General features: G+C 39.7%; 1 protein-coding gene across 1 annotated transcript in view; it reads left to right on the top strand.

The window, feature by feature from the left end:
* The window catches only part of LOC307133978 (TBC1 domain family member 20), a 40,209-nt gene that overhangs the window by 12,551 nt on the left and 9,408 nt on the right, over positions 1–18,250 (top strand). Inside the window, exons 6-7 of the mRNA XM_079829390.1 lie at positions 5,814–5,955; positions 13,484–13,668. Coding sequence (XP_079685516.1) covers positions 5,814–5,955; positions 13,484–13,668 — 327 coding nt within the window. The remainder of the gene's footprint in view (positions 1–5,813; positions 5,956–13,483; positions 13,669–18,250) is intronic.

Here is an 18,250-nt window from a genome sequence, read left to right on the forward strand (position 1 = left end):
AGTCGCATTATCTAAGTGCATTCTAGACATGTACACACCTTAATCTAACTATTAATGTCGTGTAGGAGTTTTCGCCGCATTTTGTGACAGGACACACATACACACACACACACACACACACACACACACACACACACACACACACACACACACACACACACACACACACACACACACACACACACACACACACACACACACACACACACACACACACACACACACACACACACACACACACACACACACACACACACACACACACACACACACACACACACACACACACCAGGCAAGTGCAGAGGGGAGGGCTTTGGGGGCTCGTATCAAAAGTATATAAAGTGCCCCTCTAAACAATCATCAATAATATTGTGACAAATAAAATTTTTATTATAATTAATAAAACCGCGCGTACAAAACAGTAACAAATTAAATGTTAAATGTCGTTGCCATGACGTGTTGCTATGGGGCGTGACTGCGTGTCTTGCTTGACTGCTCTCTCAGACACGGCCTCCTCTATATATTTTTTTTGTGTTGTAATAATTCTGCTCATTGTAAAAGTAAAATACAATAAGTTTGTATCTGTAATCCCAGATTCATAATTGTCTGCTTACAACAGCGGTCGGGAACCTCTAGGCTCGCGAGCCATATGCCATTCAGTGAGCGCTTGTGGCTCGATGGCAGAAAAAAACTATCCAAACAATCACGATTTTGAAACCATTGTATTTAGATTTCAGAGGCCTGGGGTCAGCTTCCTTTGCTGTTCGTCCAGAAATCCAAGAAGTGGATATTCGTTTATATATTTTTTTCTACGAATCTTTGCGTTAACATGTAGGCTGCTAAACTGCAGCTCCACCACACCTTGATGCTCATGACAAGAATAGTATGTACTATCTTTATTGAAGGGAATTAGATTTAAATCGCCGTCATGCATGAATGAATTAGATTTTTGCAATTTTACACATAATAATCCACGATGATCACATTACACAAAACTGAAAGTGCACTTCAAAATAACACGCTGTCAATATTTTTTGAGACCCCCCCCCAAAATTTATACAAATCGCGTTTTCGGGGTTTTCGCGCCTTATTAAGGGGAGCCGAGCTCCGCCTAGCTCCCCCGTAGTTCGCACCCTGGTTTCATTTCATATGATTAAAACATAAATTAATGTTTTATGCCTTCACGTGATTGCCAGAAAAATTTAAATATCCAACACAGAATTTCTGAAAAAAAAATTATTAATAGAATTGATTCTTAAATCATTGATTGTTGAAAAACAGAAAACAGAATTTGGTAAAAAAAAAAAAATGGAATTTGAGAAAAAACAAACAAATTTCATAGGGCCATATACAATTTTTTTAAATAAATTACTGTTAAATCAATGAATTAGAGATGCTTTTTGAGTACTAAAAATGTATTTAAGTATTAAAAATAAAAAATAAACAGATTTCATAGGGCCCTAAATAAACTACATTTATATATAGTTGTGAATGATTTAGTATTGCTAAATTATTTATTGAACATTGGTGTCTTTTTATTAAACTGCTGTTGTTGGCAGCACTTCTCAAGGCTTTAGTAGATGAACTGATCGGTGTAGATGTGACGTAAAGCTACTGTATATAACTTATTAAGCTTTAGCAAACCCTAAGTTATCTTGACTGAATGTGCCGGGTTAAATACAAGTAAAACTCAAGCTGTCGATTCAACAAAAAATGTCTTGACCCTGTGAAATGATCATAACTCATAACAAGAAATTCATCCTCCAATAAAAAAAAAAGTCTTTCCTCTAAATAGGGAAATTTACAGTCTTTACAGTTCAAAAAACACACATTTCTGTATGGAAGAATTGATGTAAGCAGGAGCATCGTCTTCTGGAATGCTTGTGAAGGAATGATTGAATGAAAGTGTGTGTAAACTGAAACCTTTCTGTCTGAGCGGCTGAGGTTAATGCAGGTCTCTGTCCTGAAGAGGGCAGCAGAGGGCGTCTTTAAATGTGTAGTCATGAGAGAGTGACGCCTGCTAACAGGTTTATCTCTATCATCCTCTGTCTGAGACTGTAAAAGCTGCTGAAAGCTGCGATGTGGATCTCGGGTGTCTATAGGTTTGTTGCCAGTAGCTGTGGACATTGCATCAGGTGAGAGAAGGGGAGGATGCCGTTCGCTTCAGCTCTGTCACTTATAAAACTGAAACCCCACAAGGACACACACACACACACACACACACACACACACACACTTGCTTTATGTAATATTCTCACGGGAGACAGTTTTGTGTGTAACCCTTCGTCAAAGTCACTGTCACAGGGCTCAACAGTAAAGATTTGTTACGGTTGGGCCAGAGTTTTACTTCCCTGGTAAACGTTTTAATCTGCATTATTATTAATAATTATAAGTGCCAGAAAAATCTAAAATATGTATTTTTAACAACCAATAATTGTTCAACCAGTAGAGAAAAATGTGTTTTAAATAAATAGGCAAAATTTGTGTTTTTTCTTTTAAGATTTTAGAATTAGATTTTTTTTCCTTCACTTTAAGTAATTTATAATAAATAAATAATAATTTGTTTATTATTAAGACATAAATGCATAATGTTTAGTTGATGTGCCTCTACTCTGGAATTTATTTAATCTTCTAATTTTGTGTTATTTTAGTCGTGATTTAATTAATCGTGATTAATCGCATCCAAAATAAAACTTTGTGTTTACTTAATATGTGTGTGTGTGTGTATAATTATGTATATTTGAACACACACACATTTGTTATATTTATGTATAAAATATTTATAAATAATATAAATATATACAATATATACATGCATGTGTGTGTATTCAAATATACATAATTATTATACACACACACACGGATATATTATGTAAACAAACTTTTTTTGGATGCGATTTATCAATTTGACTGCACCAATTAATTAATTAATTTTTAATTTTGGAAGAAAACAATGTCATTTATCTCATTTATCTCATATAATATATATGATGGAGTTGTTTTGTTGTTCATATTAATTTGCATTAAAATATCATATGAAGTGCAAAACATGACTGGTTTGTTTACAAAATTCAGCCTGTTTTACAGCAGCTGCTGGTTCCTTCATTCTTGCAATATTAATAAACCCTCATCTAATGTCTGCTAGCTAGATAACATGCATATTTACATCAGCAGAAGTAGTTACACCTCACAGAAATGACAAATATTCAAGTTTGCATAGAAATGCATGCACACATGTTGTTCAGCAACTATAAGATAGATGGCTGGGCTGAAACTCACACACACTGACTATCTTTATCGTTGAGCCCTGTGTCAGAGAGTTTAAAGTGTTGCGTATTCCCCACACGCTCTCGATGTCATCCTGCGTTTTAGCTTTTGACAGCCATGTGTTGTTTATTTGTCCTTTGCAACCTGATGCTTAAAGTTGCGCGCTTTCTTGCAGTGCGACCATCTTGTTTATGTGAAAACTGTTTGCTTTGACAAGCCAGAATCACTGATATATGATTCACTCAAGACAAAAAAGTGTGTGTGTGTGTGTGTGTGTGTGTGTGTGTGTGTGTGTGTGTGTGTGTGTGTGTGTGTGTGTGTGTGTGTGTGTGTGTGTGTGTGTGTGTGTGAGTGTGTGTGTGTGTGTGAGTGTGTGTGTGTGTGTGTGTGTGTGTGTGTGTCTCACATAAACCTGTAGCTCTGCGTTGCGTGAGGCTTTTCCGGCTCTAGTTTGTAAAAGCAGGTTATTTTTAATGGCGACTCATCTAAAATGTAGAGAATAAGAGGTTGTTCATCAATATTGCATCGGCGCGTCTCGTCGCTGCGCTCGTCCACAGGTTTAATGGTGTTGCTCACTCAGGTGCTGTTGCTTTTGCTTTTATGAATCTTTCCAAACAAGTTAATAAAACTTCAGAACTTCCAAAAAGCCCTATAAAAAGAAATGTTGCTTTTCCGTTCCTCTTCCGTACAGAAGAAGCATTTACTGAGCTCTTGCCAATCGTTGCGACTCCTTTGTTATTGGTCACGCAGACAGTTTTATTCTCGTCTAGCGTGTGCTCGTGACCTTGCGGCGCGTTTACAAGACGGAGAAAAGGCCTACAGCGCCGTTAAATTGCTCACGTGGAGTATCAGTGACTGTGATTAATGAACGTGTCAAACATGCGCTCTTGTGTTTCGCACACACTTCGGTGGGTTTTTTAGAGGGGTTTCGGGAGGATCGTGGGAGCTCTGCTGTGTCCTGTCATGTCTGAATGTCGGTTTCACACATTAGAGGCTCTTTCAAAAGGTCATGTTGCCATTGAGCGTGTTTACTTATGCCAGATACACGCTCTACATGTGTACGGTCACGCTGTACATGCCCAATGCAGCATGTATTGTGTAATGTAAAATAACACAGCGCTTTATTGATAAAATATAGGCTATACCAGGGTTCCCGCAGGGTCTAAAAAAGACTGCACTATGATGGACAGATGCACTTTTATGAAGGATAGATGCACTTTTATGAAGGATAGATGCACTTTTATGATGGACAGATGCACTTTTATGAAGGATAGATGCACTTTTATGAAGGATAGATGCACTTTTATTATGGATAGATGCACTTTTATGAAGGATAGATGCACTTTTATGATGAATGGATGCACTTTTATTATGGATAGATGCACTTTTATGATGAATGGATGCACTTTTATGAAGGATAGATGCACTTTTATGATGTTAGATGCACTTTTATTATGGATAGATGCACTTTTTATGATGGATGGATGCACTTTTATTATGGATAGATGCACTTTTATGATGGATATATATGCGCTTTTATGATGGATAGATGCACTTTTATGATGGATAGATGCACTTTTATGATGATAGATGCACTTTTATGATGGATAGATGCACTTTTATGATGGATAGATGCACTTTTATGATGATAGATGCACTTTTATTATGGATAGATGCACTTTTATTATGGATAGATGTGCTTTTATGATGGATATATGCGCTTTTATGATGGATATATGCACTTTTATGATGGATGGATGTACTTTTATGATGATAGATGCACTTTTATGATGGATATATGCACTTTTAAGATGAATGGATGCACTTTTATGATGGATAGATGCACTTTTATTATGGATAGATGTGCTTTTATGATGGATATATATGCGCTTTTATGATGGATAGATGCACTTTTATGATGATAGATGCACTTTTATTATGGATAGATGCACTTTTATGATGGATAGATGCACTTTTAAGATGGATAGATGCACTTTTATTATGGATAGATGTGCTTTTATGATGGATATATGCGCTTTTATGATGGATATATGCACTTTTATGATGGATGGATGTACTTTTATGATGATAGATGCACTTTTATGATGGATAGATGCACTTTTATGATGGATAGATGCACTTTTATGATGGATGGATGCGCTTTTATGATGGATGGATGCGCTTTTATGATGGATAGATGCACTTCGCACTCGTGATCGGTTCACAAGCAGCTTTAACTGAGGCGCTATAGCGATCTCTGACGAGTCATGACACATTAAAGAGCCACAAAACCGTATTTATTGTTTAAATGTTTCATATCAAAAGTAACCTGCTCTGTCCTGTCTGTCAGTGCGTTTTCAGTGTCCTCTTCGTTCTGCTATGTATTTTTCACTGCGTGAGAAAAACGTGTGTGTGTGTGGTGTGAGAGCGCCATGGCTTGTCGGACAGTAACTAAAGGGGGCGGGTCTTTGCGAACGGTCAATTATGTACTTAATATTATGTGAAAGTGTTCATTACGCTGATATTTGATTGTGTCCGTGTTGCAGGTCTGAGGTGGGCACTATCTTCGCCCTGAGCTGGCTGATCACATGGTACGGCTATGTCCTGTCAGATTTCCGGCATGTTCTGCGGCTCTATGATTTCTTCCTGGCTTCTCACCCACTCATGGCCATCTACTTCGCCGCTGTGGTAAGGAGGAGCGTCTCTCTCCGCAGTCTGTACTTTAGTCAGTCCATCGAGCCAGTGCTGCGTTCTGACCTTTTCAGTGTTCGTGAGAGAGAGAAGGACTGAAGTGTCTTTTAAAACTATTTTTAACGTGACCGGGTGTCCTGCTGATGCCACAAGATGCTGAAAAAGCTGCTTTCACACATTTATATTACTGTAAAAGTCAATTTGATGGCTTTTTAGCATTTTATTTTTAATCTTAAATACACAAATACACAATTTTTACTGGTAAGATATCACTGACATTATATATCAGTAGCAGAAGCTCTTTAGTCTCATGTGTCCAATTTGTTTTGAAAACCGTGAGACCACGATCGCAAGACATGATGCGAGGCATCCAGTTGTGATGCACCGATCATGATTTTACATGGCCGATTCCGATACCGATTTTTTTCAAGCAAACTGGCTGATTCCGATACCGATTTCCGATTAAAAAAAAAAAATGTACACAATAAAAGAATGAAAGTATTCATGAACAAGATCTTTATTTGGTATTTAACAGGCCAAATTGGCTTTTGGCCAATGAAAACAAGTCCGCAATCTGAAATCAACGGGAAATTGAATTGGGTTGAACTTGTGTGAAATTAAAGGCAACAACTGCATATTCTGCAATCCACACAACACAATCAACACACATTCAACAATTCAAACAAAGATGTTACTTAAATCAGCATTTGTTTTTAAATTTAGTGTAAAGAAAAAAGTATTAACCAGTGAAATTAAACCAAAAGTATATAAGTGTTCCAAAATGTTAAATCAAATAATGTTTAGTGCAACGAAAAAAACTAGGATGCTACAGCAGGTGCTTTTTAAATCAAATAAAGTCAATGTAATTTTAAGGTAAAATAAAAATGATCATCCTATACAGAACTGATAGTATTTCATTTCAAAAGTGCATGCATGTTCTTCTTTACAAAAATAAGTATTTCGGCTTTGTCACAAGTTAGTCTGTTTTGTTCTCATCCGATCCAACAGGTGAGAAGCTGAGCTGAACAAACGCTCACTATCTACACTTGTGCAGGGCGGAGAGGTAAGCTCGCGCAACTTCAGCTCGTGCAACTTCAGCTGGCGCAACTTCAGCTCGTGCAACTTCAGCTGGCGCAACTTCAGCTGGCGCAACTTCAGCTGGCGCAACTTCAGCTGGCGCAACTTCAGCTCGTGCAACTTCAGCTGGCGCAACTTCAGCTGGCGCAACTTCAGCTGGCGCAACTTCAGCTCGTGCAACTTCAGCTGGCGCAACTTCAGCTCGTGCAACTTCAGCTGGCGCAACTTCAGCTCGTGCAACTTCAGCTGGCGCAACTTCAGCTGGCGCAACTTCAGCTGGCGCAACTTCAGCTGGCGCAACTTCAGCTCGTGCAACTTCAGCTCGTGCAACTTCAGCTGGCGCAACTTCAGCTGGCGCAACTTCAGCTGGCGCAACTTCAGCTGGCGCAACTTCAGCTCGTGCAACTTCAGCTCGTGCAACTTCAGCTCGTGCGACTTCAGCTGGCGCAACTTCAGCTGGCGCAACTTCAGCTGGCGCAACTTCAGCTGGCGCAACTTCAGCTGGCGCAACTTCAGCACGTGCAACTTCAGCTGGCGCAACTTCAGCTCGTGCAACTTCAGCTGGCGCAACTTCAGCACGTGCAACTTCAGCTGGCACAACTTCAGCTCGTGCAACTTCAGCTGGCGCAACTTCAGCTCGTGCAACTTCAGCTGGCGCAACTTCAGCACGTGCAACTTCAGCTGGTGCAACTTCAGCTCGTGCAACTTCAGCTGGCGCAACTTCAGCTGGCGCAACTTCAGCTTGTGCAACTTCAGCTGGCGCAACTTCAGCTCGTGCAACTTCAGCTGGCGCAACTTCAGCTCGTGCAACTTCAGCTGGCGCAACTTCAGCTCGTGCAACTTCAGCTGGTGCATCTTCAGCACGTGCAACTTCAGCTGGCGCAACTTCAGCTGGCGCAACTTCAGCTGGCGCAACTTCAGCTCGTGCAACTTCAGCTCGTGCAACTTCAGCTGGCGCAACTTCAGCACATGCAACTTCAGCTCAGCTGGCGCAACTTCAGCTGGCGCAACTTCAGCTCGTGCAACTTCAGCTCAGCTGGCGCAACTTCAGCTGGCGCAACTTCAGCTCGTGCAACTTCAGCTGGCGCAACTTCAGCTCGTGCAACTTCAGCTGGCGCAACTTCAGCACGTGCAACTTCAGCTGGCGCAACTTCAGCTCGTGCAACTTCAGCTGGCGCATCTTCAGCACGTGCAACTTCAGCTCGTGCAACTTCAGCTGGCGCAACTTCAGCACGTGCAACTTCAGCTGGCGCAACTTCAGCTCGTGCAACTTCAGCTGGCGCATCTTCAGCACGTGCAACTTCAGCTGGCGCAACTTCAGCTGGTGCAACTTCAGCTGACGCAACTTCAGCTGGCGCAACTTCAGCTGACGCAACTTCAGCTGGCGCAACTTCAGCTGGCGCAACTTCAGCTGGCGCAACTTCAGCTGGCGCAACTTCAGCTGGCGGAACTTCAGCTCGTGCAACTTCAGCTCGTGCAACTTCAGCTGACGCAACTTCAGCTGGCGCAACTTCAGCTGGCGCAACTTCAGCTCGTGCAACTTCAGCTGGCGCAACTTCAGCTCGTGCAACTTCAGCTGGCGCAACTTCAGCTCGTGCAACTTCAGCTGGCGCAACTTCAGCTCGTGCAACTTCAGCTGGCGCATCTTCAGCACGTGCAACTTCAGCTGGCGCAACTTCAGCTGGCGCAACTTCAGCTGGCGCAACTTCAGCTCGTGCAACTTCAGCTCGTGCAACTTCAGCTGGCGCAACTTCAGCACGTGCAACTTCAGCTCAGCTGGCGCAACTTCAGCTGGCGCAACTTCAGCTCGTGCAACTTCAGCTCAGCTGGCGCAACTTCAGCTGGCGCAACTTCAGCTCGTGCAACTTCAGCTGGCGCAACTTCAGCTCGTGCAACTTCAGCTGGCGCAACTTCAGCACGTGCAACTTCAGCTGGCGCAACTTCAGCTCGTGCAACTTCAGCTGGCGCATCTTCAGCACGTGCAACTTCAGCTGGCGCAACTTCAGCTGGCGCAACTTCAGCTGACGCAACTTCAGCTCGTGCAACTTCAGCTGGCGCAACTTCAGCTCGTGCAACTTCAGCTGGCGCAACTTCAGCACGTGCAACTTCAGCTGGCGCAACTTCAGCTCGTGCAACTTCAGCTGACGCAACTTCAGCTGGCGCAACTTCAGCTGGCGCAACTTCAGCTGACGCAACTTCAGCTGGCGCAACTTCAGCTGGCGCAACTTCAGCTGGCGCAACTTCAGCTGGCGGAACTTCAGCTCGTGCAACTTCAGCTCGTGCAACTTCAGCTGACGCAACTTCAGCTGGCGCAACTTCAGCTGGCGCAACTTCAGCTCGTGCAGCTTCAGCTGGCGCAACTTCAGCTCGTGCAACTTCAGCTGGCGCAACTTCAGCTCGTGCAACTTCAGCTGGCGCAACTTCAGCACGTGCAATTTCAGCTGGCGCAACTTCAGCTCGTGCAACTTCAGCTGGCGCAACTTCAGCACGTGCAACTTCAGCTGGCGCAACTTCAGCTGGCGCAACTTCAGCTCGTGCAACTTCAGCTGGCGCAACTTCAGCTCGTGCAACTTCAGCTGGCGCAACTTCAGCACGTGCAACTTCAGCTGGCGCAACTTCAGCTCGTGCAACTTCAGCTGGCGCAACTTCAGCTCGTGCAACTTCAGCTGGCGCAACTTCAGCTGGCGCAACTTCAGCTCGTGCAACTTCAGCTCGTGCAACTTCAGCTCGTGCAACTTCAGCTGGCGCAACTTCAGCTGGCGCAACTTCAGCACGTGCAAAATGACAAAGAGCTCTCATTCGTCAATCACTGAGGATTAATCTGGAAACGAATTTGCATGTATTCATTTATTCTTAATCAGTTTTACACCTCTTACTGACTTTTAATAAGGGAATATGATATAACTAGATGGTATATAAATTAAATAATCCCCTTTATTTAACCTGTGTTACACTGGTCCTTCCAAGTCACTTCCTTCAGAGGCTAGGCGAGGCTCCTCTTAAGCATTCGGAAAACACGTAAATGGAACAGGCTAGCAAGTGCACATCATTGCCTCATTACGTCAGTGAAAAGGTCCGTTTGCCATCAATAACGTAATTTGTATAATATCAATACGGTTGTAATTTGTACTGGCATTTAAAAGTTAAACTTTACTTAAATTTACTACGGTTATAACAAATGTTTGGTAACGTAAATACTTACACTTGAAAGCATATTGCCCCGTTAATTCTGCGGCTCCGCCAACGTCCGATTTCTTGTATTTTTTTTATTGCATATTTTTCGAACGAAGGACTCAGACCTTGGTTGAAATTCCGAGGATCCTCGACATTGGAACAGCCCTTCGACGGACGTCGATGACGTAGCATCCTCAGAATTCTGGCTTCCGGGGATCCTTCCTTGACATTGAGAAACGCCTTGTGTGTCCACCTGACATTAGCGCTCTTCTGCTTTCTTCCCATGATCCTCCATGTGCTGTTAGATTACACACAAGCTTCAGTGATAAAAAGAGGAAGTTGTTTGCCATGTTTTGCCTGCGTATTTGTTAATTCACATCTTTAGGCGACCGCTAATCCATCAGCACAACAACAACAAACATCTTTCCAAAGAGAGGCAGAGAATCTTCTTTATTTTCCCACTCCTTCCTCATCTAACGCGAGAATCGAGGGCACTTTGTTGTAGCGGGATCAGTTAATTAAACAACTCTAATGAATTCACCAGAGGTTTGTGTGGAAGGCTGTGTGTTTGTGCTAGAATCCTCTTTCTTCTGTCTCCACGAGCCGCTCCCCTGCTAGAGACAACGGGGGCCAGGGGCCGTTTGAAGTCAGGATAAGAAAGCCGGCAGGAAATGTAGTTCATCCTGCATCTTAGGTAGTGGATGTGCTCTTGCTCGACCTCTGCTGGGATGAGTCTGACCGGCCATGAGGAGACTGGACTGTATCTGTGAGCTTTATTTTATGCTGTTTGCTCATAAGTGAAGGACCAAGGCTTTCCCACACAAGTTCAGGTCCATTTTGCATCTCATTCTGACCCAGAATCCCCCGCTAAGCCTGGAAAAGACCGTCTGAGCAACATGTGAACATGTGACCAGACGCAGTAAATACCAATGTGGTGTTTACACTGCAAATATCATTTACTATTAGTATTTATTAAGTTAAGTAAACATCTATGAATCCTTAAAACAGGATCAATTACAAAGAAGCAAAGGCGACATTATTTGTTTTGTTCAAGGTTTCTTTTTTCTAATTTAGGTATAACAAATTTGAGGTTTTATCCTTAAAAACTAGAAAAGGCCATTTGAAAACTAAAATAAAACACATTTTAGCAGAAATGGGGCTCGATACATAATTTCGGCTGATTTATCATTAATTTTTTTTATCTTTTTTACTATTTATATATAATTTATATGAACATTTTTAGTATTATTATTTTTTTTTAAATGAACATTTAAAATTGTTTTTGAAGTATAAATCAAACACAATAATATAATATAAAATATAAACTTTATGATTTTTTATATGGCAAAAATCCTTCTGTTAGTAGTTTTGTTATATTTTTTGTATTATTTACTGCATTATAATTTACAACTTTTTTAGTAGAAGTATCAACTTTCATCATGCATTTTTTAATCTTAAATTATTATTATTATATATAATATATATAATTTATATGAATTTTTTACTTTCATTTTTTTTAAATATTATTTAAGTATTAATTGAACAAAATAATATAATATAAAATATGAATCAAACTTTTTCTATATGATTTTTTAATTACAAAAATCATTCACAGTTAGTAGTTTTGTGTATTAGTGTTTTTGTATTATTTACTGCGCTATGATTTACAATTTTTGTCTTTTTTTATTCAAAGTATCTAAACATCCTTAAAATATAATATATTTATATGAGTATATAAGTAAATTAATTAAATATATAAGTAAATTAATTGATCATACATTTTATTTTTAAATACTTTATAATAATTTGTATGTTTTTACATAGATTTTTTAAATCTTATTTATCAAACAAAATAATATGATATAAAATATAAATCAAACTTTTTCTATATGATTTTAAATTGCAAAAATCATTCAGTTAGTTTTTTGTGTATTATATATTTTTTATTATTATTTATTGCATTAAAATTTAAAAATGTTGTCTTTTATTTTAGTAATAGTCTAAAAATCCTTAAAACAATATATTTATGTGAAACAAAATTGTAGAATATATTAATTCAATTTAAGAATTAAGGTTTTAATTAATTAATTAATCATAATTAAAAATATATATTTTAGTAATTATATATAATTAATATACATTTTTTTACTTTAATTTAAGTATAACTCAAACAAAATAGACTGACTTTTATGCTTAAAACAAGAAAAAAAACTATTTTAAATCCGTAAGCACCAAATAGGGCAGAATTTGTGTTCGACACACATTTCTTCAGTGCTTTTTTTTTATTTTGTTTTAGTTTTTTCTTGTTCTAACCTGATCAGACCTGTATATTATATAATAAAATGTATACTACTTGTCTAACTTTGTCTACTTGAGTGACTTTCTCTCTCTCATTTTAACATCATAAACATGACTGATATTCAGATTGAATTGTCATTTTAGCGTCAGGCGGTCAGTGAAGGATCTGTGGGCGTCTGACGCTGAGACTATTATGGTGCGTTCACACCGGATGCGATTTGCGCGAGTGATTTACATGTTAAGTCAATGCAGAGACGCGAAATGGCATTCTGCGGCGCGATTCGCGCGATTGAGGCGGCGCGAAGGACATAAGGCTGCGTTCACACTGCAGGCTGAAACGACCCAATTCCGATTTGTTTGCCCTTATGCGACCTGTATCTGATCTTTTCATGACAGTCTGAACGACACAGATCCGATCTTTTCAAATGCGACCCAGGCCACTTGGGTATGTGGTCCAAATCCGATACATATCCGATCTTTTGAAATGCGTCTTCAGTCTGAACTGCCAGGTCACATGTATCCGACCCGCACGTCGTTGATACGCGACAAACGTCATCATTGTACGTTGAAGTAGGCGGGAATGAGAAGATACAAAACGCCATGGCCAAAAACCTTGCTCTCCTCCTCTTTTTTAATTTTCTTCTTAACATGAGAAGGTTGTAATGGTGCTGGCTCCGTTGCGAAAATAACTTTAATAAAGCTAAACGAACTCCAATGCTGACACCCATATTTGGCTACTTCCGTAAACAACAAGTGACGTGGTTGACCGTTGAGTACTCTTCTGCGCATGCGGGTCACTTCTGGGTCATTTCACGTTCACACAGGAGATCACAAAAGGTCGCATTTAATTGGAAATGTGAACGGCCTTGCAAAAAAATCGCATTTTTTCAAAAAAATCGGAATTGAGCATTAAGCCCTGCAGTGTGAACGCAGCCTTACACTCCTCTCACCTCTCTCTCTCTCTCTCTCTCGTCAGATTGTGCTGTACAGACAGAAGGAAGTGAAGAGCAGTGAGTGTGATATGGCCAGCGTTCATCACCTGCTGTCTCAGATGCCTCAGGATCTGCCGTACGAGGAGCTGATTGGTCGAGCTGAGAGCCTGTTCATCAGCTGCCCGCCCTCTCTGCTGACCCAGTCTGCAGCGCTGCAGTCGCGCAACTTGTGAGACTCAAACACACACTTACATTTACACACACACACACACACACACTGGTTCATCAAAATCACGACATGGCTTAGTGCGATTATCAAACCACAGCGGCAGTAATTGAATCTGCGCTGCGTGTTTCAGAGTGAAGCGCTGCACTGTGTCCTGTCTGTCACACGTGAGAAGGTGAAGATCTGGTGTCTTCAGATTATAATAAGAAAGGTTTATTAACTTTAAATCTCCCTGGCTGCGTTTTTCTGATAAAACGGTTATGTTTCAAAATAAAGAAATTAAAATGATTAATTCCTAGAATATTAATATTGTACTTTCACAGTTGTATAGTAAAATTAAAAATATATTTTCATTAAATACTCAATTTTTATTTTTAATTTATGGAGTATTAGTATGGTCTTTTTTTACAGTTATACAATCAAATAAAAGGGTTATTATTTATTTAATGCAATTTTTGTTTAGTATTAATTTCTGTTGTATAGTATTGACATTTTACAGATATGATAAAAGGGTTTTTTTGTATTAATTTCTGGAGTATTAGTATTTTTTTACAGTTATGCATTAAAATTAATATATTTTTCATTAAATAATAATTATTTATTCATTTATGGAGTATTAGTATTATCTTTACAGTTATACAGTCAATTAAATGTTTATTAAAAGCATTTTTTTATTATTAACCTCTGTTGTATTAGTTTGACATTTTTACAGTTATATAATAAAATACAAGTTTTTAAAAAAAATATTATTATTTTTAGTGTTCATTTTTGGAGTATTAGTATTTTAATGTCATTTTTTTTTACAGTTATGCATTAAAATTCAAATATTTTTCATTAAATACTTTTTTTAGTATTCATTTTTGGAGTGTTAGTATTATTATTATTTTTGTACAGTTATATATTAAAATTAAAATAAATGTTTCATTAAATACTAAATTATTTAGCATTCATTTCTGGAGTATTGTATTGTCTTTTTTTGTACAATTAAAAAATATATACATTTTATTAAATTCAAAAAATTTTACGGTTATGCAAAAAATATATTTTTTTATTTTATTAAATACAAATTTTCTGTATTATTTTCTAGATTTGATATATATGTGTGTGTGTGTGTGTGTGTGTGCACTCTTTTTTAAATACAGTACAAAATCATTATCACAAAAGTAATACATTTCTTGTTTTATTTAATATTTTATTTAACAGTAATATTATTATTTTATTATTATTATTATTATTGTGTACTCGTATATAATCACGCTATGATTTGATTTGACTAACTCTCCAGCCTTACAAACACAGTATTTTTTTTTATATTTCACATTTTAAATCACAATCCAATTTTTATCAGAGGAATCGCTATAGATTTTTTTTTTAATATCCCCAAATAGTTCAGCCCTACCTAGTATACAAATAACACACCTGTTCTAGTGCGGTTATACTGTAGGATTACACACACACACACACACACACACACACACACACACACACACACAACTGCCTCTGCAACTGCCTCATCGACACGGCATCTCAATAAACCCGTCTCCAGCGTGTTGCCTCCGATCATTCGAATATTGCACTTTAATAATTATTTAATCAACATCATCCTCAATAAACCCGTCTCCAGCATGTTGCCCCCGGTCCCTCGAATATTCTGATCTATTATGACCTCCGAGCTGTAAAACTGCCATAATAATAATAATAATACGCTGTTTGTTAATTGGCCAGAGGAGAACTGGCACCCCGACTGAGCCTGGTTTCTCCCAAGGTTTATTTTTCTCCATTAGGTCACCTAATGGGGTTTTGGTTTCCTTGCCACTGTTGCCTCTGGCTTGGCGTGCTCAGTTGGGGACACTAAATTTTTCAACTAAACATCGAAATACATCCAAATAATAAACTAAATTAACCATTTAAACTAAATTACTGATCAAATTATTGATCTAAAGCCCACACTGTCACTGTATGATACTTGAAATTTTTCCGGAATGGCTATACAGCTGAATCAAATTATGCTGCATTATTTTCCTGTTTAACACTGTAAAGCTGCTTTGAAACAATCTACATTGTTAAAAGCGCTATATAAATAAAGTTGACTTGACACACACACACACGTTTAAACTGTCATCTTTGTCCCTGAAGGGTGTTGGTTTTCACCTGTGTCCATCAGGTGGAGCTATTGAGTGATATATTTCCCCTCTGCACGCGGTGAGACTGTTGCGCCCCTGTTGTGACGTGAAGGACGCTCAGCCGGAGCTGTCTGTGGCTCGGCCCAGTGTGTCTAAACACTCGCTGTCAGTCTGCAGATTGCATTTGCAGATGCAGGTGAAGCCACTTTAATGATTTATCTCTTACGGCAGCCGGAAACGATTCCTCCGGCATTCAGCGGGAACTGAATCCGAGTCCCTCAGCGCTGAAAAAGCCATCAGAGGAGAGATCTGTCTTGTTTAAGATCTCCCTGCGTCTGCTGTCGCCTATGAAGATTAAGAGAGAGAGAGACAGAAGTGACGGAAATGAGGAGGAGAGATAGAGAGGGACAGCGAGAGAGAGGTATTAAGACTTAAAATGCAAGAAAGATGTTTTCTTTCTGCCTGTCTTATGCAAATCAGTCCTGCAATAAGTAAGCCCCGCCTCTCTGGGTTATTAAGGCTCTCCCCTGATTTGCATAACCCCTCCCCCAGCAGCATCTGTGGCCTCGCTGAACATACGTGTGTGTGTGTGTGTGTCAGTGAAATGAGCAGCCCCTCTCGAGGCCGTGACCTGTGACCTTGATCTCTATTGTTCTGTTTGACCCTGTGGAGTGCTGTAATGAGGAGTGGCACGTCCTCCCTAATGGCTTTGACCCCCAAATGTTCTTCATTAATACCCCCTGCACACACCCTCAGGCTAACACCCTGCCCTCCGCTCGCATCCCACTTCATAAACGCAGTAAAATGATATTATCACCCAGAACGATGCTCTGATCTCATCTCTCGGTGTTAGTTACCGCTGCCTGTTGCGGGTTTGATTAGATCACGCATGTTCAGGAAAGAAACAAACTGAGGAGAGTTTACAAGCGTCTGTAGTGTGTGTGTGTGTGTGTGTGTGTGTGTGTGCTGTTATAGGGGATGGATCTGTGGATTGAGGGTGTTTGTGTGCAGACTGCCTCCAGTACCTCAGATCTCACAATTGCGTCTATTTTTCGTAATATCTCCCATTTGCGACTATATTTCAGAATTTTGACTTTATATCCCACTATTCTGGTTTTATATCTCCCAAGTGCATGTATTTTATCATAAATGTGAATTAAATTTTTTTTTTTCACAGATCTAACTTTCTATCTCCCAATTGTGTGATTCGTAATTGCAAATGAATACCTTCCAGTTGCATCTATTTTTCTTCTATTATTTCTCCTGATTGCGTCTGTTCTTCTCACAAATCTCACATTTGCATCTTTTTTTCGGAATTGCAGCTTCTATCTCACAATAATGTGACTATTTCTGTATCCCACAGAGTTCTCTGATTGGTGGGTGAGCATATATGCAGGTTTACGTTAAGTTGTGCAACTTGTAATCAAGAATTCCTTTCTTAAAGGTGGGGTAAGTGCTTTCTGGTAGCCGATTAATATTTCAAATCACGCCCCTACCCCAAAAGGGTCCCGCCCCTATATTGATAGCTCCGCCCCACACGTAACCCAGGCAACGACTATGGCAGAATCTGCTGTGCCAGCCGTAGAGGTCTGCACGGGCTTCAAACTTTTTTTAAAAAGTCTATCGTTTCAAATTATGCTCTATCGTTTATTTCGTGGTGTCGCAAAATATATTATTTACGGCAATACCTTTTGATCATTTGGATGACTGCAATGTTACATGCTTCCATGCCACTGACTGGACGCGGCGGGGTCATGTGACTGGAAGGGGCGGAGTCACGTGACTACACGCGCTGTAGTTTGTTTTTAGGGGGGAAAGTATTAACAGGATTAAAAACCGAAATAACCGACATGGGAAAATTACATCGGTTAGGTTCTGAATTTCGGTTTCGATTACTTTTTGCTACGTCAGGTGTTAAAACGTATGAAACGTTAGAACAGGCTTTTGCCTGCGCAACTCCATTAAAAAGAGACTTGCAAAGATGGAATAATTTGAATGGAGTCAATGTCTCATTCATCTCATTATTAATTTTGTAATAAATCCTTTAAAGGTCCCATGGCATGACATTTTCATTTTATGAGGTTTTTCAGCATTAATATGAGTTCTCCTGGCCTGAATATTGTCCCCAAGTGGCTAGAAATTTCGATGGGTGTAAACCGAGTTCTGGCTGTCTTTCTCTGCCTTTGAGAAAATGACAGCCCAGACGAGCTGATCTGGAATTTTCCTGTTATGACGTCATAACAGGAACGGTTACCTCCCATTCCTCCGCCCAGAGGATTTGGCAAGCCCATGCCGGCGCCATATTTGTTTGTCCTCGAGAGATCATGGCTTGTGAACGAGTGAAAGCTGGCAGTTTCTCAGTGTTTGGATGTACAAATGAAAACAGAAGTCTTTTTTCAGTTCCTTCTGATCTGTGATCAGTGATTTCTGATGTGTAGCTAATTATTCAAGTTCACACAGAA

This window comes from Gobio gobio (genome assembly GCF_949357685.1).
Source record: "Gobio gobio genome assembly, chromosome: 11".
In the NCBI taxonomy this organism is placed as follows: Eukaryota; Metazoa; Chordata; class Actinopteri; order Cypriniformes; family Gobionidae; genus Gobio; species Gobio gobio.